Genomic DNA, 27,706 nt, shown 5'->3' with positions numbered 1-27,706 from the left:
GGAGTGGACTTGGCAGACTGTGTCAGTTAGCATGAGAAGTATGAGCAGCCTCAGCCTTGTTTCCTGGATGTGAACCGTGTGGAAATGTTCCTGAAAGTAAACAATATTGTCAAGGACTCAGGGGAGGACATAAAATAAAGCAACAAGGCCAACATACAAAACAGAGGAGGGCAATATTACTGCTGCTCTTTGTTAGACCAGAGACAAATGAGACACAGTTTGAATGCTGTAATCTACACTCAAAGCTTTTAACCAGGATATTGTAAAAGTATCAATGGAACATTTTAATCCAGTGTCTTCAGAGATATTAACAATTTACAAGTTTAGCACGTTTAACCAAGGACCAAAGGGAGCAATTAATGAATAAATGCACAGGTCAGGTTTTGCCAAAAGGTGGAATTTCTAGTCTATTAAACATCAGGTGGTTATGGTGCAGACGGATAAATGAGAGAAGTTATGCAAAACTATTCACCACTCTGGGCTTAGCATTCAAGAGAGCTTGCAGAACAGCTAGCAATGTGGAATTGCACTTAAAAATGTGAAGCGGGTTTACTCAGGGTATAAAGTTTGAGGTGCAGGCACAGAACAAGACCATAGAAATGGGAACCGCAGCAGTTCTACTTTGCAACTGACAGAATACTACTGTTAAGCCAAGCAAGTTCCTTGTATACTAACTGTGAATGGCAGAACATGTTTTGAAATTTGAGCCCATTGAAATTACCAATTACAGAAAACTGGTATTCCAAGGTGACCCGAGTACATGCAATGAACACGGTCTCCTGAGCAGCTTTTCCTGTTATAGAGTCATAGAGTGATACAGTGTGGAAACAGGCCCTTTGGCCCAACTCGCCCACACTAGTCCCACTTGCCTGCGCATGGTCCATATCCCTCCAAACCTGTCCAATCCAAGTAACTGTCTAACTGTTTCCTAAATGATGGGATAGTCCCAGCCTCAACTACCTCCTCTGGCAGCTTGTTCCATACACCCACCACCCTTTGTGTGAAAACGTTACCCGTCAGATTCCTATTAAATCTTTCCCCCTTCACCTTGAACCTATGTCCTCTGGTCCTCGATTCCCCTACTCTGGGTAAAAGACTGTGCATCTACCTGATCTATTCCTCTCATGATTTTGTATACCTCTATAAGATCTCCTGTCATCCTCCTGCGCTCCATGGAATAGAGACCCAGCCTACTCAACCCCTCCCTATAGCTCACACCCTCTAGTCCTGGCAACATCCTTGTAAATCTTTTCTGAGCCCTTTCAAGCTTGACAATAACTTTCCGATAACATGGTGCCCAGAACTGAACACAATATTCTAAATGCGGTCTCAGCAACCTCTTATACAACTGCAACATGACCTCCCAACTTCTATACTCAATACTCTGACTGATGAAGGCCAAAGTGCCAAAAGTCTTTTTGACCACCTTATCTACCTGCGACTCAACCTTCAAGGAACCATGCACCTGTACTCCTTTATGCCTCTGCTCTACAACACTACCCAGAGGCGTACCATTTACTGTGTAGGTCCTGCCCTTGTTCAACGTCCCAAAATGCAACACCTCACACTTTTGTGTATTGAATTCCATCAACCATTCCTCTGCCCACCTGGCCAATCGATCCAGATCCTGCTGCAATCGTTCACAACCACCTTCACTATCTGCAAAACCACTAACTTTGGTATCACCAGCAAACTTGCTAATCTTACCCTGTATGTTCTCATCCAAATCATTGATGTAGATGACAAACAGTAATGGGCCCAGCACCGAACCCTGTGGCACACCACCAGTCACAGGCCTCCAGTCCAAGAAGCAACCTTCCACCAACACCCTCTGCTTGCTTCCATGGGGCCAATTTGCTATCCATTCAGCTGTCTCTCCTTGGATTCCATGCGATCTAGCCTTCCGGAGCAGCCTATCATGCGGAACGTTGTTGAACGCCTTACTGAAGTCCATGGACACAACATCTACAACTCTGCCCTCATCAACCTTTTTGGTTACGTCTTCAAAAAAATCAATCCGATTTGTAAGACACGACCTCCCACGACCTCCCACGTACAAAACCATGCTGACTATCCCTAATCAGCCCTTGCCCATCGAAATGCCTGTATAACCTATCCCTCAGAATACTCTCCAGTAACTTACCAACTACAGATGTTAAGCTCACCATCTTAAAGTTCCCAGCATTTTCCCTGCAGTCCTTCTTGAAAAAAGGCACAATATTTGCCACCTTCCAGTTTTCCGGCACCTCTCCTGTATTTGAGGACGACTCGTAAATTTCAACCAGGGCTCCCGCAATTTCCACTCTAGTTTCCCGCAATGTCCTTGGATATATCTATCTCACTCCGTTCTATCTCTTTTGGTGTAGGAAGGAACTACAGATGCTGATTTACACCAAAGATAGACACAAAGCGCTGGTATAACTCAGCGGGTCAGGAAGCATCTCTGGAGAAAAGAAATGGGTGACGGTTCCGGTCTGCTTGGGTCAAGTCTGGGTTCCAGCCCAGAGATATTACTTACGACATTCAACTGAACAGCTGCTGGATGAACAGTTCTTTAGTTTTGAGATACAGCACAGAAGCAGGCCCTTCGGCCCACCGGGTCCGTGCCAACCAGCAATCATCCCGTACACTAGTTCTATCCTACACACTAGGGAAACTTTACAGAAACCAATTAACCTACAAACCTGCACGTCTTTGGAATGAGGGAGGAGACTGGAGCACTCGGAGAATACCCTTGTGGTCACAGGGAGAATGTACAAATTCCGTACAGCACCCATAGTCAGGATCAAACTTGAGTCTCTGGCACTATAAAACAGCAATTCTACAGCTGCTCCACTTAGGTTCTGTAGTTATTATCGTACCAGATGAAATGCAATTTCAAATATTATCTCCACTAGAAGAATTTTTTTTTAATTGTCGATTTGCATAAAAAGAAATTCCTTATCTCCAAGACTGCTATTGTCAAAATTCTCGTATTATGTCATCACTGTGGTGGGATAATTACAGATTTAATGGCTTAATTGTTATTTTAAGGAAGTAAGAGGCTTGCAGCAGGAGGCAACACTAAAAAAACAATGAGTAACTTATCAAAAATAAATCAGAAAACACCCATTGATATACGGTGCCACTCAATTGAAAAATATTATCTTATTGTTGCAACCTGTTGATAGCTCAGTTCATTGTTGGTTACTCCCTATTTTGCATAACAGTTGATGATTCATCCCTGCAACTTGCCACCAGCTAAACGCATTAGACATTTAATTGATTCCCATGTTGAACAAGGAGGTGGAGTGTTTGATGAAACAATGTAGAAGGAGCTGCCCTGATACTTCCAGAATTTTTTGTAAAGCTGCATCTCCCCCTATAGTTAAGCAGCAATAGTTAGATCAGCCCAGAGGAGCAGCTGGTAGAGAGCAAAGATCCCATAGCGAGCAAGATAGACCACTCCTGCTAAATCCAATGGGCTGACGTGTAGTACGCAACGGAGCGGAACGTGGGCCATTTCTTCGGCCATTTCAGTAATCCCGACCCGACTTTGGTTATCCCTCTCGCAGTGAAATCAGCATTGCGGGGTAACAGTTTGTGTGTGTGTGATGTAGGGTTAGATTCATAATTCACAATTCTGTTCATACATAATTCTGTTAATTTTTGTTAAAGATTAATATGTTTATAAATTATGATTCTGTTAATTTTCTTTTTTAATGTCACAGTTTAAGGATAAGGGGGAAATCTTTTAGGACGGAGATGAGAAAATCATTTTTTACACAGAGAGTGGTGACTCTGTGGAATTCTCTGCCACAGAAGGTAGTTGAGGCCAGTTCATTGGCTATATTTAAGAGGGAGTTAGATTTGGCCCTTGTGGCTAAAGGGATCAGGGGGTATGGAGAGAAGGCAGGTACGGGATACCGATGATCAGCCATGATCATATTGAATGGCGGTGCAGGCTCGAAGGGCCGAATGGCCTACTCCTGCACCTATTATCTATATTTCTATGTTAATGTTTTTTTTTTTAAATTTATTTTTAAATGGCTCAAGTGCTGTGTTTGAGTTGATTTTTGTATTACACGCACTCTGTAATTCATCTAATCACACTGTTCACAACTGTAGTATTTGGTAAAATAATAGCAATATCAAGATTCCAGTTGCTCTACTCTTGGAATGTTCCTTAATATGTTTTTGTTTCATTGGAATTGCTTTTCAACAATAAAATGGGTCTGGTCTTCCCAATAGCCAGAGAGTGGAATGAGATCTGTCTGTAATGGTGGGGTTATCTAAATGAAGTAATTAACAAAATAACATTTTGTTTTGAGCAAGATATACAAATGATGTATAGCTTAAGGATGGTTTTATTCAGCAAGCATACAGCTGATTAGATTGTGTAGGAAAGAACACACATACACACAAATATGAATGTGATATAGATGTATCACACACACATATATATTCCAGATTATTATATCTAATGATAAACTGTGTTTCGGACTAGGCAAGGGATAACATTAAAACAATACACTGTGAACTTCCCCGCAACTTGACCCTGGTGTCCCATCCGTGCTGATCAGGGCCAGACTCGGATCTTTGGATAGGAGTGCGGAGACGGAAGCCGGTTACGGAAATGGTGCCGAAGATCACCCATGAGCCTACTACGTCTTTTTCGTCGAGTGGACTATCTTGCTCGCTACAGCATCTTTGGTAGAGAGACCCAAGATCGATCCTGATCACGGGTGCTAGCTGTGTGGAGTTCGCATGTTCTCCCTTTGATCACGTGGGTTTCCTTCACATGATCCAGTTTCCTCTCACATCCCAAAGACGTAGGTTAGTAGGTCAATTGGCCTCTGTAAATTGCCCCTAGTGTGTAGGGAGGGATACAAAAGTGGGCGCACATAGAACTCCTGTGCACGGGTGATCGATTTTCCGCTCGTGTGTCAGACGACGTTCTGCCGTCGCTTTGCCACAGCCAGCGCCACATCTGTGCCTCTGCAGAGATCGTCCGCAGTGCACGCCTCTCCAACGCAAGTCAGTAGGTGGGTCATTGTCTGTACCTCTCCACAGTTGCACTTGTCAGGGTTCGAGAGGCCCCACTTCTTCAGGTTGAGTCCGCAACGTCCCACTCCAGTGCGGAGGCGGTTTAGGGATTTCCAGGTAGTACAAGGCAGGTGGTGTCCTGGTGCCATCTGTTGTTTGGTTTTGGTGCCTGGTACGGTTAGCTCGAGTTCCATGAAGCTGTTCCGACTCTTCAGGCGTTTGTTGGCATGTTGGTGTTTGTGCAAGGGGTGACGTGGGTCTGTGTCCGCGTTGAAGCATTCTACTGCAGCTGCCCGATCGCATCTTCGAGATGGTCCGTCGCTGCCAGGGTGATCGATGGTCAGTGTGGACTCGGTGGGCCTTAAGGCTTGTTTCCATGCTGTATCTTTCAAGTAACCACTCTATTCCTTGGTGAGCTTTAAACTGCTGGCATGTGAGAGCCGGCAATGCAGGAAGTAATTAAATAGGAGTGGGGGGGGGAAATAAATTGCAGGATTGAGGGAAGCCATGGGGAACAGAGCTGAGGGGATTGTTCTGCTATGCGTCAGCATAGATTGAACAAAATGATTGATGTCTTTCTGTGAACTAACAATTTTGTGATTCACTGATTCGAGTTTTTCATAAAAGTGCTCGCATTGGAATTCTTTTACACAAATAAATAGGAAAGTCGTTTGTTCACAGGGTGCCATTCATTTCACGTTCACGACATTGTTTAAGCCATAGAGATAGTTTTGAAGTTTTCTCAAAGTCGTATCCAAACACCAAACCATTTTGTAGGCAACAAACTCCCCATAATGACAGGTTGATGATAATATGATGATCGATTCTAGAAATATTGTTTGGAAGGTAATCCAGCGCCGACCGACGGAAGAGTCTGGACCACGTGGGAGCGAGGACGCTGCTGCCGGGGGAAGAACAATGGAGGATCCGGCGTGGGTCGGTCCGCCGTGAGGGAGGGGGAGGGGGAACAGAGTGGGAGGGGGGGAAGAACAAAGGTGGACCTGGAGCAGGATACTTGGTGTGATCTTTATGTGGTGACTATTGCATACCTTGGGTAATGTATACAAGCAAAGAATTTCACTGTGGCTTGTCACATGTGTCAATGAAGCATTCATTCAGATGTGGCCTCATCATTGCCCTATATTTCTGACGCATAGCTTCAATACTTTTCTCTTGTACTTTGGAAAGTATTAAGGTGATGAGTCCCCAGCACCTGCTGGGATCTATCCCAGGGTTATTCCTTTCTCTGCAACATCGGAGGCTGAAGGGGGAAGTGATAGAAGTATATAAAGTTACGATAGGCAGAGATAGGGTAGATAGTCAGCACCTTTACCCCCAGTGTAGAAATGTCAAATACTAGAGAGCGTCGCTTCAATGTGAGAAGGGCAAAGTTTAAAGATGTGTGCGGCACACACTTTACTCAAGACTGATGGGTGCCTGAATGTTCTGCCAATGGTGGTGGTGGAGGCTGACATGATAGTGGCATTTAAGAGGCTTTTAGGTGGGAACATGGATATGTAAGGAATGGAGGGATATGAATCATATGCAACAGAAGAGATTAGTTTTGCTGGGCATCATGTTTTGTACAAACATTGTGGGCCAAAGGCTTGTTCCTGGGCTCTTCCGTTCTATTTTATTCATATGTTCTCTGTGGCGAGGCAAGAGAGGAGATTGTTAGTCCTTGATTTAGGACCATATGCTGTTAAGATTTATGAAAGGGAAACAGGGGTAATCCAGGAAATTATAGACTGGTGAGCCTCACATCAGTGGTAGGGAAGCTATTGTAATAGATTGTTGTTGATTGGATTTGCTTGCATTTGGAAGAGAATGGCTAATTTGAGATAGTTATTGTGGATTTTGTGTAGGGCATGCCATGAGTTACAAACGAGATTGGATTTTTTGAGGAGGTGACAACGGTGATTGATGAAGGTAGGGCAGTGAATCTATGTTTTCCTGAGCCAAGTAGATGTGCAATTGCTGATAGATCAGACAGAGTATGCTGTTGCTTAATCTCATGGCGGGAGCCAAGTGTGTTTAATTGTCAAATTCATCGAAAATGAAACAACAAAATTCTTACTCGCAGCAGCTTAACAAGCCAAACGCAATGTACACAGATAACATATAATAATTTCAAAATTCAATAAATTAATAATCCTAACACCAGTGCAAAACCAAAATCCAAAGTCCGCAATGCAGCCAAAACAATCTATAGAAGTTCATTGATGGTGTAAAACTTCTCATCTGTTCGTGTAGGCACGGTATTTATAGAATGTCTTACAGAATGTTATGAATCTTTCCGCCTTCTTTGCTTGTTTTTGCACTTCAGGGGATTCTTGTATTTTTATCCATTAGCTCTCTCTCGCTCTCTCTCTACATACATTTATATATACACACACATACACAAATTTGAATCAACATGCACGCGTGCGCACACACACACATATACAGTATACTGAGCTTTTCTTTTGCTTATTATATTGTGAATTGTTTGCAGAGTACTATGTTTACACACTATGTTGCGCTGTTGTAGGTAAGAATTTCATTGTTCTGTGCGGGACATATGATAATAAAACACTCATAATCATAATTTATTAGCCAAGTATGTTTTGCAATATACGAGGAATTTGATTTGCCATACAGTCATACCACAAAAGCAACAAGACACACAGCTACATAAAAATTGACATAAACATCCACCTCAGTGTCTCCTCCACATTCCCCACGGTGATGGAAGGCAATGCAGTCTTATCTTCTTTCCTCCTTTCCTCCCGCGGTCGGGGGAGTTGAACCACCCGCAGAGGGCGATCGAGCTCCCGCGTTGGGGGCGGTCTAAGCTCCAGCATCGGGGCGGTCGAAAACTCCTGCAGCTTGGTGTCTGAAGTTCCCGAAGTCGATCGCTAACCAGGGACCGGGAGCTCCGTGATGTTAAAGTCCGCAGCTCCCGCAGGTTGGAGCACCAAAGGCCTGGCAAACGGATCGCCTGCTCCGAGATGTTAAAGTCCCGCAGGCTCCAAGATTTTGGAGCTCTAGAAGTCCCAGACAAGAGGCTGCGAACTCCACGATGTTAGGCCGCAGTGCGGACAGAGATACGACATTGATATTGATAGTTACATTCTTAATGTTGAAGCCTTTTCTGTTCAGATTATCAGTGTCTTTGAGGAGGGAGAATGGTCTGGGCGACAATTTAACTTCTGTTTTTTTTTGGCCTAGAATTACTGTTGAAAAGGTGGCAAAGTGCACATCAGGATTTAACCAAGAAGCTATGAAACATTGATAGAAGTGAATAAACATAGTGATTCATTTTGGTTGTCTTAAATTGTTTGAAAGATAATAGCATATTCAACAGGTATCCCCCATATTTTTGAGGCACATAAGATTTAAATAGTATGTGAATAGTAATAATATCCCACTGCAGACACCAACCAGAGGGCACAGCCTCCGAATAAATGGGCGTACCTTTAGAAAGGAGATAAGGAGGAATTTCCTTAGGTGAATCTGTGGAATTCATTGCCACAGAAGGCTGTGGGCTAAGTAAGTCAAAGTTTAAAGCGGAGATTGACAAGTTATTGATTGGAAAGGGTGTCAAATGTTATGGGGAGTAGGCAAGAGAATGGGGTTGAGAAGGAAAGATCGGTAAAGAATTGTAAGATTAAACGAGAACTTACCAGTTTGAAGTTTGATCTTTATTTTATGAGGAGTAACGTTGAGGGATTACGTGAAGACCCCGTCCAGTACGCATGCGTGTCAATCTTCAAAGCAGCGGTGTGAAATCACAGAAAACAGTTGTTGAACTGAACATAGTAAGATAAGAGAACCATAATACCAGTTGAACTTTATGGTAGAGGGCTGGGAGCGGAGGGCACGTAATCCCTCAACGTTACTCCTCATAAAATAAAGATCAAACTTCAAACCGGTAAGTTCTCATTTAATCTTACTATTTTACTTCGGTGACGCGAGTGACTACGTGAAGATTTTAAAGCTCTGTGATTTCATGCCGTGGAACCGAGTCCAGGCGTCATACACTGCATCAGTAGGCCAATGATAAGTGAACATTAAGAATGCATTCAGACATGACATAGATATAGACATGTTGATGCTATTAATGAATAATAGTGGCAATAGTAACCTCCCTCAACCTGGAGGAAGTTTGAACCATACCTAACATTAGTTGGCAAATACCCCTGATCTGGCAATAGGTTTATTCTGAATATTTGGACAGATCAATAGTTTGACCATCCTGCAACCGCTAGGATGTGGTCCATCCCTGATGCTGAGGTATAGCGGTCCTGGTAGAGCGAGACTCAATGTCAATGTACACTCCTGTATATGCCAGACCCATATAACCTTCTGGAGAAGGTTCGTAGTGATTCCTTCTAACAAGATTTTATGTAACTAATAATATTGCTGTCAGTCTATAAGACTCTTGGGAACCTTGACATACTGGTGTAAATGCGTGATCACACGCAACCCATTGTCCATGGGATATGCAATTCTAGTTTGGTCTTGTGTCCCTGTCTAATCTGCTTGATTAATCATAAACAAAACATGTTATTATAGCCCGCAGATATGATCATCCTATCCAGTGTTGCAATGACTGGACCCATAGCGCTGTACTCAGTGCCATGGCGTAATCACTAGTACGTGAGGATGTTGCTGGTGCCCTTCGGTGAAGTGACATAGTACAATATTAACAACCCATATCTCTGCGTCCCTAAACCTGGGAGGTTTTAAGCTGACGATACCTTCATTCTCTGGATATCAGAGGGTGACCGGACAGAGTGGTTTATGTACTCATCAGCCAAATGATTAGGAGGTACTTAAGGCACAGTAATGGAATAGTAACTTAATGTTATAATCCCATAAAAGTGAATTTTAATGTGTCAGTCATCCGTGCCGAGTTAAACGTAAGGAAGCTGCTATTTGGTGCTATCCCTGCAATCTGTAGTGAGCACTCTTAACGCTTATGGTTTGATAACCCAAGCCGCAGAAATGATCTCTCAAAGTCTGTAAGTTTATGATTGATTATATCATGCAGAGGATGGTTTCAACATCACAACTGAACCAGCATCTTTTTATCCGGGATTAACCATGTAAGGTTTTATGTTCATTCTTCGCCTCAGCAGGAGCCATAGGTGTATAACCCAGGCAGGCACTATGAAACCCGGAAGCGGGAATCTTGCTGAATTTTGCAAACCCGTCTATTGAGGCCAAATGGAGGAAGACATAAAAGAACATTCCTTCCTAGTGTAGCGAGAATGCACCCTTCGCCACTGTATGCCTCGTTCACTGGTGATTGAAACTGGATGCAAGCAACTCAATAGATAGTGTTCTATCAACCCACATTGTCATTAAATACTTTGTGATCACACATTCATTCTGTGTTGTCATTGATTTTGCATAATAATACACCAGTGCTAAATGTGGTTTGGTAAAACTATCACCGGATACTTTGATTTGATTGTACCTTTGTGATTAACATATACCACCACCAAAGTGTATCATCTTGGACTTGTGCATGCCGTATATGCATATCCACACACCCTTTAATGCACAGAATGCACCTGGTGTCCATTGGCAGTTGATACCATGACTGAACACTTGATAACTCATGCTAATCCCATCTGCCTCTGTAACTAGAGATGGTATTAGTCAATTACCCATCTTTGGGCAATAGCATCAGTTTGGAAATGACTGAAGATTTACGGCTAAGAGGTTTTTGTGGAGCAAAGCTGTCCATCATTGTGACTTTGATTGTTTCAGCTAAAAATAGCAGGTCTAATTTGTTGTCTCAGTGCTGATCCCAGACCAATAAATGGATGATTGTATCCCAACAATCAATAGTTTCAGTTGGTATCAACTTAATTTAAATTTAACTGGATGGGTGAGAACCAATTCCTCAAATATAGCTATGTGGCTGATAAGGCTAATTTAGTAAAATACAGTATGTTCAATATCATCCAGATTGGCCATGCTACTTATTGTTAGCTCTGTGCAGCCGAAGCACTGATAGTAGTGATTTGGTAAATAATCTGGAAACTGGAGTTAGCCCATTGTAACGCTACTGAGTGAATCGTTGCCTCATCCAGTTAAATTTCAAATATCTTCAACCCTGTGAGCGGAAATGATTACATGGAAGTTATTCAGAAAAGTCTATACTGCACATGCGGGTTGAGGCTGTTGACAATGATCAGTCCACATCCCATTCTTGTGAGCCTTGTCTTGAAAGGCAACTCCAACCATACCTGTGTGCAGTATAAACTAATCTAGTGTTATCCCAAACCAGTGTAAATATTCAAGCCAGTTTAATATTACCAACTTGTATCCGTGACAGGAGACATCATCGATGAGGTTCCATACCTTTATCCGAATGGGAGGACTTATGCAACCCGACCAGGAGCTGCCTCAAACATGTGTGCATGATTTTACATCTGCTCCTGGAGGTAGAGGAGCTCGCGTACGAGGTTGGCGCATCTTCCAGGAAGGCCGTTCTGGGCTGTGGCCTAAAAAAGGCCTTTGTCCTGGTTGTACGGCCTTCAAGCTTTCACCAGCTTCAGTTCATCGTGGTTTGCTGGTGGGTGCATAGGGGTGCTGCCGTCGAAGATGTGAGGTCATGCGTGATGATGTGGCCTTCCTGAACTCGACGGCCACTCGTCGAGCTCCTGCTGCTGGTAGTGTTGGTACTGCACCCCCTGCACACGTGTGGTTTCTCAGCCAAACCCCTGTCTTCAGAGTCAGCCCAAAAGTGACTCCTAATGCACCCCTCTGTCGAGGGAGTTGTATCATGCAGCCCTCAATAAGGTGCTGCTATGGGCATCCCAGGACCCCCTGGTGACTAGGCTCCATATACCGGAGCATGTCACATTGGAGCTTCTGCTCCATGCGGGATATGCGATCACATATGCTTTCTTTCCCCCCCCCACGATCTGGGTATTCCCGCAGTAACTGCAGCCGGGATATCCCCGCGGTCCCTAAGGGATAGTCGCGATTTACAAAGTTGGGGAGGGTATCCTACTTCGGGGGGGGGGGGGGGGGGGGGATGAAGCTGCTAGTTTAACTGCCAGCGGCACAGCACTTACTGCCGTCCGCTCCTCGCATCCCGCAGTCTACGGAACGGGTTCTCAGGTCGGTCCCCATATTCCACGGTCTCTGGAGCGGCTGTCCCGGTACCAATATGAAGCCGTTGGCACCACCGCCAGTGGCTTGAAGGCGAATCCACCGCCGTCCGCTCCCCGCTTCCCGCGGTCTCCCGAGCGTGTTCTCCATCAATATGAAGCCGCTGGTTTTACTGCCAGCGGCTCAAAGGTGAATTTGCCGCCGCTCACTACACCGCATTGCGCGGATCCGAGCGCCTAGGTCCGTGGGCGGGATTCCCCGTGACCGGGGTTCCCTGAAGTCCGAGACTGGGGTTTCCCCTCCGTCCCGACTTAGCCCCGGACTTTTAGCAGGAGCTCTAAGTAAAGGCTTCTGCAAGAAGATTTCTTCTTCTTCTTCTTCTTCTTCTTCTTCTTCGGAGTTTTACGTCAGCCGGCATCCGCAATGTTGCATTGCTGCCACCTTCTGGCTTCATTCCACAGTACTCATGTCTTTACATTATATCCTTTTTATAAGGCCAGAGGCCCTCAAGAAATCAAACAACAACTTTATTCCTTTTCCTTTCCCTCCACACTCTAGAATGTGCCTTCCGCACCACTCGCCACATCTTCCCATCTCCCCCCATATCTGCCTTCCGCAAAGACCGCTCCCTCCATAACTCCCTTGTCAATTCTTCCCTCCCCTCTCGGTCCACCCCCTCCCCGGGCACTTTCCCTTGCAACCGCAAGAGATGCAACACTTGTCCCTTTACCTCCCCCTCGACTCCGTTCAAGGACCCAAGCAGTCGTTCCAGGTGCGACAGAGGTTTACCTGCATCTCTTCCAACCTCATCTATTGCGTCCGCTGCTCTAGATGTCAGCAGATCTATATCGGTGAGACCAAGCGGAGGTTGGGCGATCGTTTCGCCGAACACCTCCGCTCGGTCCGCAATAACCAAGCTGACCTCCCGGTGGCTCAGCACTTCAACTCCCCCTCCCACTCCGCCTCCGACCTCTCTGTCCTGGGTCTCCTCCATGGCCACAGCGAGCAGCACCGGAAATTGGAGGAACAGCACCTCATATTCCGTTTGGGGAGTCTGCACCCCCGGGGCATGAACATCGAGTTCTCCCAATTTTGTTAGTCCTTGCTGTCTCCTCCCCTTCCTCAGTTCCCCTGCTGTCTCCTCCCATCCCCCAGCCTTCGGGCTACTCCTCCTTTTCCCTTTCTTGTCCCCACCTACCCCCACCCCCGATCAGTCTGAAGAAGGGTTTCGGCCCGAAACGTTGCCTATTTCCTTCGCTCCATAGATGCTGCTGCACCCGCTGAGTTTCTCCAGCTTTTCTGTGTAACCTCTAGAATGTTCTTTACTGATATTTCTGTCAATCCAATTTTTCTCATTTCAATGATTATAAATCCTCTTTCTCTCTCATATCTCCTACATGCAACTAGGGCATGCTGAACTGTTTCTGGTTGATGGCATTCCTCACACAGCCCAGTAGGGTGTTTTCCCAATATTTTTAATGTGCTGTTCAGGTGAGTGTGCCCTATCCTCAATCTTGTTAATACTACCTGTTCCCTCCTGTCCCCTCTCCCCCCTCTCCCCCCCTCTTCTTGCTGTAATGCCCACTCTGTTTTGTAATGAATAGAGGTGTCTCCCCTTTGTCTCCTGTTCCCAGTATTATTGCCATTCCTGATTTATTTTCTTCCACACAATGTGTTTTCCTTCAGATTTGGATAGTTGTAAGTTTACCTCTGTTTCTTTTTTTACAGCCTCCTTTGATAATTTATCCACCTTTTCATTCCCTAGAACACCAATGTGTGCTGGGACCCACAACAAAGTCACGTCACTGCCCCTCCTTGTCACTTGGTTTAATAGTAGCAGGATTTCATAAACTAAGTCAGGCCGCCTATGGGATGCACCAGACCCAATACTCTGGATTACAGATAATGAGTCGCTACATGTTACTACTTTACATGGTTGCACCTGTTCCATCCACCCAACTGCCATCAAAATAGCGTACAGTTCCACTGTATATACTGTCAAACAGTTGCAAGAAGATTTTAAAACTTGAAAGTATTTTAAAAACCTTACCTCGGGTCTGTTGCTGGCAGGAGAATCACGTTCACCCTGCCAGTCGTCACGCAATGTGATAGACGATATGACACGCATGCGTACTGGACGGGATCTTCACGTAATCACTCACGTGACTCCGAAGTTAAATGGCAGAGTAGACTTATGAGCTGAATGACCTAATTCTGACTTAAGAACTCTTATGAACTATACCATCATATCTGTGGAATAAGAGTTCTGGTAATTAAATTAATTTCATTATGGAAGTCAATCTTTTAACTGTGAATTCAATAATTGATCAAACTGCTATTGTTGTTCCAAAGTGACCATTTTCTGATCGAGAAACAAGTATCTACTCATTGGGAGAAACAGATATATTGTCTATATTATGGATCACGACAAAGCATTTTTTAAAATCTCTTTCTGACCTTCATATAATGTCTCCAACACTGAAACTCAAATCAAGAAATGTGGTTACATTTTTAGTCTGAAGGAATAACAAAAGAGGTCAGTTTAGATTGTAAACAAGACAATATGATGTGGGCCTTGAGTCTGTTACTATTTAATCCAGAGATTGCACATTGTCTCAAATTTGCAGACTGAATGTAAGTAGAAAAGAAGGGGGATGGTGACTGAAAAAAATATGGACTTGGAAATTTAGACGTGATCCAAGATAAACGTTGTGTGCCAATTTTAGTTTTAATTTTAATGTTAGAGATACAGCATGGAAACAGGCCCTTCAGCCCGCTGAGGCCACGCCGAACATTGATCACCCGTTGACACTAGTTCTATGTCATCCCACGTTTACTTCCACCTCCTGTCCATGAATTTCCCTGAGGGGATCAATAAAGTATTTATTATTATTATTATTATTATTATTATTATTATTATTATTAGCGATTTTTTTTAAAGAGGCCAATTAACCTAAAGACACACAGGTCTTTGGCAAATGGGAGGAAACTGTAGCTACCTAAAGGAAGCCCACGTGATCACAGGAAGAACATGCAAACTCCACACATACAGCACCCAAGGTGAGGGTCGAGCTTGAGCCTTTGGTGCTGTGAGGTAGCAGCTCTAACAGTTGTGTGGTCACACATTGAAAGTAATGTTAGGTTTTAAAGAAGGATTGAAGGTATTTTGAGAACCAAATAGAGAATGGCTAGGATTAAGAAAAAAGTAGAAAATTAATAAGTTATAAAGATGTTGTGTGCTTTCAATAAAAAGTAAATCCTTCAGTTAAATACAGGTTCACCACCAATATTCTGACAACCAATGGTGCGGCACCTGCTTTATCATGAGAGCATATTTAAAATACCCCCCACCGTAGTCTTCCCCCGAAAATGTGGCGCTTAGGTTAGGTGGGGCGGCCAAACCTAACCTCATGCGTTCTTCCACGCCGATCAGCGTGTTGAATTTGCTCACTGCAGCCAGGGCTCTGGACCTCCAATCCCATAGATCTCAGCTCCGTTCCCATAGCCAACGTCCGAACTAGAGTCACGACATGGATTCCATCCCCTAAATAAGATCACCTTGCAACAACACCTCTGAATTGGAAACATCGAAAATTGCCTTTCCTAAAATCTTTTCTGAAGTTTAAAAATGATACCTCAAAAATGTGGCATTGATATTTTATTTGCAATTACCAGAGGAGAGGCCCCTTACTGCGCTTGGTTGTCAAGATATCGATTCTCCCACTTCTTGACTCGGTTAAAGGATGTTTCCCATTTGGAAGGCGTTACTCCCTCAATTGCGTTTTCAATCAAAGCCTTCAAGTGGATGCGCTTGTAGTCGTCTATTTTTGGAAAGGCCGTGACAGTGAAATGTTTCCTATTGTTGATTAAGGCCCATTTAACCGAAGACCATGCTGATTCTAAAGGACTGAGATGAGGATAAGGGGGTGGAAGGTACAGGAACTCGTGGCCATGGTGTCTCGCAATCCTGGGACAAAAAACCTTTGTCATTTGAGGATTGTCTGGAGATTGTGAAGGGGGGTCGAGCTTGGCCTCTGTGTTCCACGGAGGGGTCACGGACTGGTCTTCAGAGGAACTTTGAACCTGTGGCTTAGTTGCAGGAACCCAATATTTGGATCTCATCACCACTGTGCATTTTCCATAGGTTTTCCTGAGCACCTGACAGAATTCTTCAAAGATCCGCTCATTAGCATCTACAGGCTTTGGAGACATCCATAGCTGCTGTGACTGGAAGAAGACTCTGTATTGCCAGGGGACCCAGCCTCTTACTCCCCCAGCATGGATTAAAGTCAATTCTTCAAGAGGCGATTTGGTTTTGACCACGCTGGAGTTCACATCGCCTGTTATCAGGTTTTCAGAAATATGTGTTTCGCCCAAGTAAACCGTGTAAAATCCATCATTCTGAAAATTCCTCAGTGTCTTCAAGTATTGCAAGCATTGGAATTTCCCTGAGCTGCTGATTGCATTTGAGTACGCCTTGGAGTGTAGGAATAATTTAGTTAAGATTCTCATATTGTTCCATTCTTATGAAATTAGTCTTTGAGCGAAGGGCTGCCGTAACATATTAACAGATTGGGTTTCATTGGACATAACATGATTCAGGAGGGATCAGATGACAACATAATGCATGGGATGACCAGTGCATGACATCGCAATTGATGTGATGCACGTCGCGTGACATGGCAAAACAACATGAAAAGATCTGCTGCAGTGCCCAGCGGCTGTACGAGTCAACCTCTGGAGTTTCACCGTCCGAGGTTACAAGACCAACAATGTTATCAGAACTTGTGTGCAAAATAATGAAGAGGGAAACTAAGACAAGGAGGATAAATAAATAAATAATAAATCATATCTCATAGTAGTGTTTCAGTAGGTGAGTTGAGCTCTGCAAGATTGAATAGACTGGATGCTTTGCAGGCTGTTTTAATTGTATATAAACTCAACATGATTGAACTGTGTGTTACCGTGTGAAAGAGGGATTTAAAAGTGTGGAGTCCTATATATCGGCGAGACCAAGCGCTGACTGGGAGATCTTTTCGCTGAACACCCTTGCTTGGTCTGCCTTGGCCTTGTGATCTCCCGGTTGCCAAACACTAACTCCCCTTCCCATTCCCATTCCCATACTGACCTTTCCGTCCTTAGCCTCCCCCGCACTCTATGGGCCGAATGGCCTAATTCTGCACCTGTAACTTATGAACTTGTATGTTTCGGCAACGTTAACGCACGTTACATTATTTCAGAGGGCTTTGTGAAACTTTGATCCACAAATGTTATCCCCAAAGTCAATCCATCATAAGCGCATTTCACTACCCAGCTACGACTTGTTGCTTAATGACAGATAATATTCTCCTCCAGAACAACCAAGGAACATTACATTCCAAAGAGAATCCATCATTGCATCTCATCATCCTCATAGAAGATGGTGCTAGTTATTGGCCAGCATAAATTCTGGTATTGATTTTCCCTCGTGTTAGAGATGAAAGCAGAATGATACCAAAAGTTTTATTTAAGAAGTAGTTTATATTAATGCAATCCTATTTTTGTGCGGACGTTATTGACTTCAGACTTTTTTTTTTTACAGAATTGTAAAATGTACAGTTGATTAACTCTTTACAGTCTTGGTGGCAATATAAGCAACGATTTAATCAAATAAACATGATTTAAAAACAAATGTTTAACTTTTGACAGGCAAATCCATACAAAGGCAATTCATTAGAAAACATATTAAGAAAGAAAGCCACCTGCTTATTTAGAAATTGGAAATTCTGACGATCATCAGTCAACATCTAATATTTCAGGTGTCATTATCTTTTACACCAATTAACTGTATTGCAAAGAAATAAGAAGAGATGGGTAGAAAAAATAAGCGTGTACAAAAAAGAAATTATTAATCTTCTTAAAGAAAAGAGAAGAGCAAATAGTTGCAGCAATATTAAATGGTGACACTTAAAATATTGAAGACATTTAGAAGGTACATTTAGCCTTTTTTTTCAGGCTTAGATTTTCTATCGCTTATTACAAAATGTTTATGTGCACTTTGCAATAGAACTTAATCAAGAAAGCAAATGTGGAATGCAATCTGATATTTCTGCATTGATCTGGAAGATTGTAAATCTGTTTCCAGCTCTAGTATCTCTGACATAATGAACAGAGGCACCTGACCTGCAAAATAACCTGTGACAAATCTGTGGAATTCAATGCCACAGAAGGCTATAGAGGCCACGTCAATAGATACTTAACCCAAAGATTGATAGATTCTTGATTAGTACGTGTGTCGGGGACTATGGGGAGAAAGCAGGAGAATGGGGTTGAGAAGGAAAGATAGATCAGCCATGATTGAATGGCAGAATAGTCCCTGATCGGCCGTATGACCTAATTCTGCTCCTATAATTTATGAACTTAATGCCCAATAAGGTGCCACACCTGCCTGGACACAGGGCTCTGTCAACTACATGAGACATTCATGCAGAGGCAGGCAACTGCAAAACGTTAAAAGATATTTTAAATCTGGCACTTGGAACTTGCTGCGGGTAAATGAATGTAAATTGAAAATTAATCTGTTAAAAATGAAATGTGGGTCGCTCTCAGCTCCACCCTCCAAATTTTGATTCCAGACACTGAGCTACAGTGAAAAGCTTCTGTTGTGTGCCATCCAGTCAGCAGAAAGACAATACATGATTACAATCAAGCAATTGACATGGTAATTCTAAAGCAATCTCTGTATCTTTCCCTTTTTACATACTTTGCTCATTCCTTCTAATTTATTTTTCAAAGAGATTCGTTATCTGATAAGTGTCTTAAATCCATATTAGGAGCAACTTCCTGCTGTTATTTAAGCAGGATTTCTGTTAAGAGAATAGTGGGTAGTTTCTGTATTTATAATGGGGACACAGGGCATATACCTTGAAACTCCAGCTCATTGCTACCCATTAATTAATAATGATGTAAAAAACGTGGCTGGGTGAGAGTGCATAACTACATAACATCTGCTCCTTAAACCACGGGTTGTTCAACAACCAATTTTTCAATGGTATTTACTTCATACAAACATAAAACAAAAGAAACTATTTAGCAATCACGCAGTCAATTGGTTAAACAGTGACATTTACAAAGTCACGATAATGACCATTATGGACATTCCCATTGAATCCTTGGGACTCGGGTCCAAACCAGATTGATGAGACGTAAATTATTTGTCTGCGTTGAAGATAAGGATCTTGATAAGAATGAAGAGCTCAACGGAGCTTCATGCCGAAAAAAAACGATGTTTGGATTTTTTTTTTAAACTATTTCCACAAGACATTTGCTGAGGAACTGTTCTGTGATCAATGGTGGTTCTACAATTCTACCCCAAAGTGACCACCCTTCCTCTATATATATATCTCGTGTAGGTAAATGTTAGCTTAAAAAGCAGAACATGCTGCAAATAATCCGAATGCAAAGGCATAATTTACGGAACGAAACAAAGTTAACCATTCAGTGACCTTTCATCTTGTTGTAAGGCCTTTGGTCTAAAATGTTAATCCAACAATAAAATACTGCACGTTGGAAATCTGAATTAAAAATAGTAAATGCTGGGTATACTCAATGGGTGAAGCAGCAACTACAGAGAAACACATTTAACATTTTAGGATGATAATCTTTCAATAGTTCAATTGGTTAAATCTGTTTCTCTCTCCACATAGGCAGACAAACCTACTGAACATTTCCAGCATTTTTATTTCAGTTTTGCAACATTAGCAGTGATTTGTTAGGTATTCGTGAATGTCAATTTCCTACCGATCTTCAGGGGTTTATGACCAAGACTGATCTTGTTCACAGAATCATGGAATCATAAAAATCCTACAGCATGGCACAAGGCCATTCAGCCCGACACATCCATGCTATCTGGGAGGCACCCTTCCATTATAATACCATTGCCCAGCATTTAGTCCATAATCTCAAAATGCAGCTCTGTACTCAAATAATCAAATTGCTTTCATTTAAAATGTCAATTGCATGTGTCTAGGCTCAAAACCATACTTGTTCTTATCATGTGTAAAGCTGCTTACAGATATATTTAAATCTATGTCACACCCGACCCAAAATGTCATCTATCCATGTTCTCTGGAGACGTTGACTGACCCAGCGAGTTACTCCAGCACTTTTTGACTTTTATTGTAAACCAACATCTGCAGCTCCTTGTATTTCTCAATGTAAAAGTATTGATCAACAAGCAAACTGCTGGAGGAACTTAGCGGTTCAGGCAGCATTTGTGGAAAGAAATGGACAGATAAGGTTTTGTGTCCTGACCCTTCATCAAACTGATGAATTTCCTTTCACAGGTGCTGCCTAACCTGTTGAGTTCTTCCAATAGTTTGTTTATTGTTCAAGATTCCAGTACAAGGACTGATCTCTGGGTAGTGACTGAAAGAAGGATTATTTTCCCTGTCCTTAGTTGAGGAATCCCCACATCTAGTGAGCTATCCTCACCCTTGACCCAATAAACTTGTCAAATGCAAAATGATTCATAAGTTCTAGGGGCATAATTAGGCCATTCGGCCCATCAAGTCTACTGTGCCAAAATGATGTATTTTCATCAATGAGGTGGGAAATTTAGGACAACAAATTATTAATTGCTTTGCACTCGTCAAATATATCTTGAACCAGTTTTAAACCTCATGATAATAACGAGAATGGCTTTGGCTGGGATGCAATTGACAATACATATGGAAGGAAATTCTATTATGTGTACAGATTCACTCAGAATATTGGGCTTGCAATATAAATTATTTTGATGTTTTACTTAGAGACCCTTCATGATCTCTTTTTTTTGTATAAAATGATAGCTTCTGATTATTAGTCACCCTGCTGGCTAACTAAGTCTCCTGTGGACCATCTCCCACACTCTCCTTGCGTTCTGCTTGCCCACTGCCCGATGGAGCAGCATGTTCACTCAAGGGCAGATGTTCGTGCGGAGGTTGGTGGAGCTCAGGGGTGTCCGTGCTGTTTTGGCCCACATCTGGTGACTCAACATGGTTTGTACTTTCCACAGCTGCAGCTTCAGTGGGGACAGCCACATAGGTGACCAGATTGTTCTTGGATTCTTGCTTGGACCTTGGAAGAAGAGAAATAACGATTAGTCGCGACATTCACTCAATGTGACATGAAAGATGAAAGCAATATGGCTCAAGTCAAGTCAAGTTTATTTGTCACATACACATACGAGATGTGCAGTGAAATGAAAGTGGCAATGCTCGTGGACTTTTGTGCAAAAGACAAACAACAAAACAACCAAACAAATTATAAACACAATCATAACACACATAACACTCAGCCTCGAACAGTGGTTCCCTGCCATCATAAGTTTAAAAGTGGAGACTTTTACTGATGGGTGAATATTGTTCAACTCCTCAGAAAATGAAGCTGTTCGTATCTACGTGCAGGTAATCCTACATAACATTTGGACAGTAGTTGGGATGGTTCTGCTATTTGTAGAAGACATATTCGGAGGCATGGTGGCGCAGCGGTAGCGTTTCTGCCCTACAGCGCTCACAGCGCCAGAGACCCGGGTTCGATCATGGCTATGCGTGCTTGTCTGTATGGAGTTTGTACTTCTCCCCGTGACAGCGTGGGTTTTCTCTGAGAACTTCGGTTTCCTCCCACGCTCCAAATACCAACAGGTTTATAGGTAAATTGGCTTGGCATAAATGTAAACATTGCTCCTAATGTAGGATGGTATTAATGTGCAGGGGTCGTTGGTCGGTATGGACTCGATGGACCGAAGGGCCTGTTTCCGCACTGGATCTCTGAACTAAACTAAACTAATATCTGGGCAATTTCTATATAGGGGATGATCAGCCATGATCACAATGAATGGCGGTGCTGGCTCGAAGGGCCGAATGGCCTGCGCCTGCACCTATTTTCTATGTTTTCTAATTTCCCACATTGTCACGTCAATGTCTCCCAGATGTCTCCTTCTCTCCAGAGATGCTGCCTGTCCCACTGAGTTACTCCAGCTTTTTATGTCATCTTTGGTTTAAACCAGCATCTGCAATTCCTTCCTACACAAGTAGATGTCAGTGTTGTACCTTTAGTAGAACAACTTGGTTGGAGGCACGGCTGATTTTGGAGAGCAAGTATTCAGTATCTGCTCCTATGGCTTTGACTGCATTCACTGCTCTTAATCGTTTCCCTCGCCCATTATTGCAACTTAAGGCAGTTTTTGCCAGGGTAAGATCAACTAATTGACGACAGATGGTGATTATTTGTAGGGTTATTGCCAGAAAATCAAACGCTCAGGTGATGGTTAGAGCTGGCATTTCATGGAAAATGCCAACTCATGATTCTTTTCCTTTGTGCTGATAAAACAGACAACATAACATAAGCAAAACCCAAGCATTTCCTCAAGGACTAAATATAAAGCATTTGCAACAACACAGTAAACGTCATACTCACTGAAGTTCGGTATCTTTTTGCGCATTTTTCTTTGCATTTTTCTTTGCTTTCTTTGTAACCATCCAGATGATAACTCCAATGATCGACGCTATCACAACCGCCCCAATGATACCTCCGATGATGCCATCATTCTCAGAAGCTGAAGCAGAAAGGAAAGATCAATGAGTTAACTGTTTGATCCATTCAATGTATCTTTTGATAGAAGGAATTGCTTAACATGTTTTTACGTTTAGTTTCGAGATACAGAGTGGAAACAGGCCCTTCGGTCCACCAAGTCCGTGCCGACCAGCGATCCACACGGACTTACACCATCCTACACACACTAGAGACAATTCATAATTTTACCAAGCCAGTTAGCCTACAAACCTGCACGTCTTTTGAGTGTGGGAGGAAAGCGGAGCACTCTGAGAAAACCCTCGCAGGTCACGGGGAGAATGTACAAACTGCATACAGACAGCACCAGTAGTCAGGATTGAACCCATGTCTCTGGCGCTGTAAGGCAGCAACTCTACCACTGAGCCACCATGCCTCCCTTTTTTAGAGATTTATTTTTTAGAGATACAACTGTTCTAGAAACATGTTACCCTTAACATGATGTTTTCTGGCATTCCACTGCAATATCGGGAGTTCAATTTCACAGATTCAACGAACAAGAAAGCAAGACACAAATTGTGAATTTACAAAACTCCAGCATAATCATACTGTGTAATTTCAGCTCAAACCCACCAGTTCAAATTCAAAATATCTAAACGCTACTATCAGGCAGAGTAATTCCATTCAAATAACAGTAGATGTGCACAAGATAGGAACAAAGTGCTGGAGTAACTCAGCGGGTCAGATGGTTATCCCAAAATACCTCTAGTAAGCTTATCCGCAATGTGAAGCTTAAAACAGTGTTTATTTAGTGAATTAGTATTTATCACTAGTAACATCTATGCAAAATACTAATGCAAACAATAAACAGTTTTATAAAATGTAGAAAATTACAATCTTATGAGAAGAAATATAACATGAGATTTGTATCATGTGTATACTGCGGGGTATACCAATCTTGATTAATACCGGTGTCTAGGGGTTATGGTGAGAAAACAGGAGAATCGGGTTGAAAGGGAAAGATAAATCACCCATGATTGAATGGCGGAGTAGAGTTGATGGGACAAATGGCCTAATTATGCTCCTAGAACTTATGAACCTTTCTTCAATTGCACTAGAGGATAAAGGTCAGTGCATGAAAGCCTGAAAGAGAAAATCCAGATGTTGTAGGTTTAAAGTTGGGCCAGTAAAATTATGGACACTCAGAACATGTTGAATTTTTATATTGGAATTTTATAATTGATCAATGTTCAAGGAAAGTGTAACATGACATTTAGATTTTGAATAAGGCAAGGGGTTCCCATAAGCTTTTGAACATTCACTTTCCTGGCTCCAATACTCACTCCCATCCCGAAGTTGTCAAAGTCACTTCTGACCAGCATTATACTCTCTTCCATTTAAAGTTCTTCCTCTCTTCACTATACACTCCCCAGCTCAAAAACTCTCAGCAGTTCTAGCTCCCAGTCTTCATTCTGTCCACAATCCTACAAAGTGGGGGGCGACCATTGACTCCACAGTCAAAAAAGCACAACAGAGGATGTACTTCCTACGGCAGCTGAGGAAGCACAATCTGCCACAGGCAATGATGATCCAATTCTACACGGCCATCGTAGAGTCTGTCTTCACCTTCTCCGGCATGGTCTGGTTTGACTCAGCCGCCAAGCACGACACCTGGAGGCTGCAGCGTATCGTCCGATCAGCTGAGAAGGTTATTGCTGCAACCTTCCCTCCATTGATGAACCGTACACTGCAAGGGCCAGGAAGCGAGCGGGCAACATCATCTTTGACCCCTCTCACCCTGGCCACAAACTCTTTGAATCACTTCCCTCTGGAAGGCGACTGTCCGGACTGTCAAAACTGCCACAGCCAGACATAAAAACAATTTTTATCCACGAGTAGTTGCTCTACTCAACAGCCAAAAATCTGTAGCCTCCCTTTGATCTGGTATTTTGTTGGTTCACATGTTTGATCATTGGTGTTTTATCATTAATGTTTTATTATTATTAATGTTTAGTGTTTTCTGAGTCATTCGTAACTGTCACTATATGTCATGTGTTACTTGTGGGCGGAGCACCAAGGCAAGTTCCTTGTATGTGAATACTTGGCCAATAAACTTGCTTACTTACTTAAGTGATTTGCATCGTTAGGATGCCCAGCAGTTGAGCTCTCAGGAAATAGCAGAGAATTGTGGACGTAGCCCAGACCCTCACACAAACCAACCTCCTTTCCATTGACTCCATCCACACCTCACACTGCCTTGGCAAGGCCAACAGCATAATCAAGGACCAGTCGCACACTGGCCACTTCCCCTACTCCCCTCTTCCATCGGGCAAGAGGTATAGAAAACACACACCTCCAGATTCAGGGACAGTTTCTTCCTAGCTGTTTTCAGGCAACTGATCCATCCTACCAACAACTAGTGAGCAGACCTGAGCCAATATCTATCTACCTCATTGGAGACCTTTGGCCTATCTTTGCATCTCTTTACACAGATGCTGCCTGATTATTGAATGTTTCCAGCATTTTTTGGTTTTCTTTATCCCAAACTTAACAAGCTATCAATGGATACTTACACATTTTTGACAAGTCGACAATGCATGTTTCATCTCCCAGTACATTGAATGCGATGCACTTGTAAATACCATGTTCATTATCGGAAATATTTGAAATGGTCAACATTCCGGTCCTTGGATCTGAAATATTAAACAAAATAGATACCTACAGTAGAAACTGTTCACACACTGGTCAGGAAGAATCAGGAGACAAATAATAGATGGGAAAAGTTGAAAGTTGGGCTATTAAACATTACAACCTCCAAATCAGCTTTGAACTACATATTGGCATTGGTTTTATCCTTTTGCATTATTATTTGTTTACTTTTATGTGTGTGCTTGTATGAGTATGCATGTATTTGTGTGCCTGTGCGTGCATGCATGGATGTATACACATACTTTTTTCCCCACTGAACATTTTTTTGTTTATTCTATTAGCGCCATAGAGTGATACAGTGTGGAAACAGGCCCTTCGGCCCAACTTGCCCACACCAGCCAACAATGTCCCAGCTACACTAGTCCCACTTGCCTGCGCTTGGTCCATATCCCTCCAAACCTGTCCTATCCATGTACCTGTCTAACTGTTTCTTAAATGATGGGATAGTCCCAGCCTCAACTACCTCCTCTGGCAGCTTGTTCCATACACTCACCACCCTCATGTGAAAAAGTTACCCCTCAGATTCCTATTAAATCTTTTCCTCTTCACCTTGAACCTATGTCCTCTGGTCCTTGATTCCCCAACTCTGTGCAAGAGAATCAACCCCATCTATCCTCTCATGATTTTCTATACCCCTATAAGATCACCCGTCATCCTCCTGCGCTCCATGGAATAGAGTATTGTGTACAGTGTATTATGTTTACACGTTCTATCGTGCTGCTGCAAGTAATAATTTAATTGTTCTGTCTGGAACATAGGAGAATAAAACAGTTTTGACTCTTGTCTCTTTTGGTTCTTACCAAGATGACCAGAAATGTTTTGATGAACGTGGTCTACCAAGTTCTCCCAGCGATACCTGGGACTTGGGACGCCTTTATCGCAATGGCAGGTAAGGATTGCTGACCTGGCCTTTGACGGGTGTGCGACGATGCCACAGTTTGGCTTGGAGAGTGGAACTGCAATTAAAAAAATGTAATGACTTTATTAAAATCTCTGAAGATAGACACAAAATGCTGGAGTAACTCAGCGGGACAGGCAGCATCTCTGCTCTGGATTGAAGGAATGGGTGACTTTTTGGTTTGAGGCCCTTCTTCAGACTGAGAGTCTGGGGCGAGGTACAGTGAAAAGCTTTTGTTGCCTGCTATCCACTCGGCGGAAAGACATTACATGTTTACAATCGAGCCATCAACAGTGTACAGATACATGATAAGGGAATAAGAGGGATATAGTGTTGTGAACTGTGGAACTGGTAAAACAACATTGGACGACATCAACAACATATTATTCTTTTTTGTAGAACATATAAACCACAGACTGATGTCCCAATTAGCTGAACTCCCACAATATGGAGATACACATTATAAAGGTTGAGGACTTCATTTTTTTAATTATCATTTCATAACACTTTCTATATTTGTTCTTGCACCATTTTCACCTTGTATTATCACCCCTATGCCATTTAATCTCTCCTTGCTTCCGTTTCTCATAAACTGAAAACTTGTTTTATCTCAATTTTTTCCCCCCGGTTCATTTGAAGTAAAAGATAGGTTTGGGTTGGACTACGGCTGCATGAAATACATGAACTGACTGGAACTACTTGTACTTAAAACACCTCTGACAATCAGCCTCTGTACATACACAGAGCCAACAAGTTGTACAATAAGTTTCAAAGTTTGTTCAGGTGTGGTCATTCATTTTGGCTTGAATATAGTAGACATCTGGGAATGCTTACAGGCCAGCAAGGTCATCGATGATTCAAGTGGCTTGATTTGTGCAAGCTCAAAAGGTTCAATGCCTTGAAAGTGTTCTCAAAAATCAGGAAAAATGGCACTGAAATTATCGCGAGCTTGCTTTCGTATATAATTTACAAAACAATATTTATGCCACAAGGGACTCAAAGTGCAGGAGTAACTCAGCAAGTTAGGCAGCATAGACACAAAATGCTGGAGTAACTCAGAGGGACAGGCAGCATCTCTGGAGAGAAGAAATGGGTGACATTTTGGGTCAAAACCCTACTTCAAATTCTTCAGTCTGAAGCATGGTCTCAACCCAAAACGTCACCTATCCATGTTCTCCAGAGATGCTGCCTGACCTGCTGAGTGGCTCCAAACACTTTGTGTGTCTGTTTGTGTATGAACCAGCATCTGCAGTTCCTTGTTTCTAAAATTCATGCCATGACTAGTTTTGTTTGGGTCTTTTTACACTGGCAGTCAACCTTACTTTTCTTAATGGTATTGAATCAATCTTCAAAACAAAGTAATGACAGCGCTATATTGATGAAGGTCAACAATTGGTGACAAAGAAATAACATACTCAACATTATATAATG

The 27,706-nt window shown here is 42.7% G+C and overlaps 2 protein-coding genes across 2 annotated transcripts in view; both read right to left on the bottom strand.

Moving 5' to 3' along the window:
• Positions 1–15,785: 15,785 nt before the first annotated feature.
• Positions 15,786–16,712, bottom strand: LOC129701930 (uncharacterized protein C21orf140 homolog). The gene has a single exon (XM_055643381.1). It carries the CDS (start codon positions 16,648–16,650, stop codon positions 15,826–15,828), a length of 825 nt encoding a protein of 274 aa, XP_055499356.1. The 5' UTR covers positions 16,651–16,712; the 3' UTR covers positions 15,786–15,825.
• Positions 16,713–17,626: 914 nt separating this feature from the next.
• LOC129702412 (V-set and immunoglobulin domain-containing protein 1-like) overlaps positions 17,627–27,706 on the bottom strand; it is a 44,916-nt gene continuing 34,836 nt past the window's right edge. Inside the window, exons 4-7 of the mRNA XM_055644191.1 lie at positions 26,178–26,333; positions 25,242–25,361; positions 22,576–22,714; positions 17,627–21,234 (exon numbers count right to left, since the gene is read on the bottom strand). Of these exons, the coding sequence (XP_055500166.1) occupies positions 20,997–21,234; positions 22,576–22,714; positions 25,242–25,361; positions 26,178–26,333 (653 nt within the window). The 3' untranslated portion in view covers positions 17,627–20,996. The remainder of the gene's footprint in view (positions 21,235–22,575; positions 22,715–25,241; positions 25,362–26,177; positions 26,334–27,706) is intronic.

The sequence above is a fragment of the Leucoraja erinacea genome, chromosome 12, assembly GCF_028641065.1.
Source record: "Leucoraja erinacea ecotype New England chromosome 12, Leri_hhj_1, whole genome shotgun sequence".
In the NCBI taxonomy this organism is placed as follows: domain Eukaryota; kingdom Metazoa; phylum Chordata; class Chondrichthyes; order Rajiformes; family Rajidae; genus Leucoraja; species Leucoraja erinaceus.
Note: the sequence above shows the minus strand (reverse complement) of the source record. Positions and strands in the feature narration are given on the sequence as shown.

Bases quoted from the DNA above. Each gene is read 5' to 3' on its own strand.
- LOC129701930 (XM_055643381.1), bottom strand. From the start codon at position 16,650: ATGAGAATCTTAACTAAATTATTCCTACACTCCAAGGCGTACTCAAAT.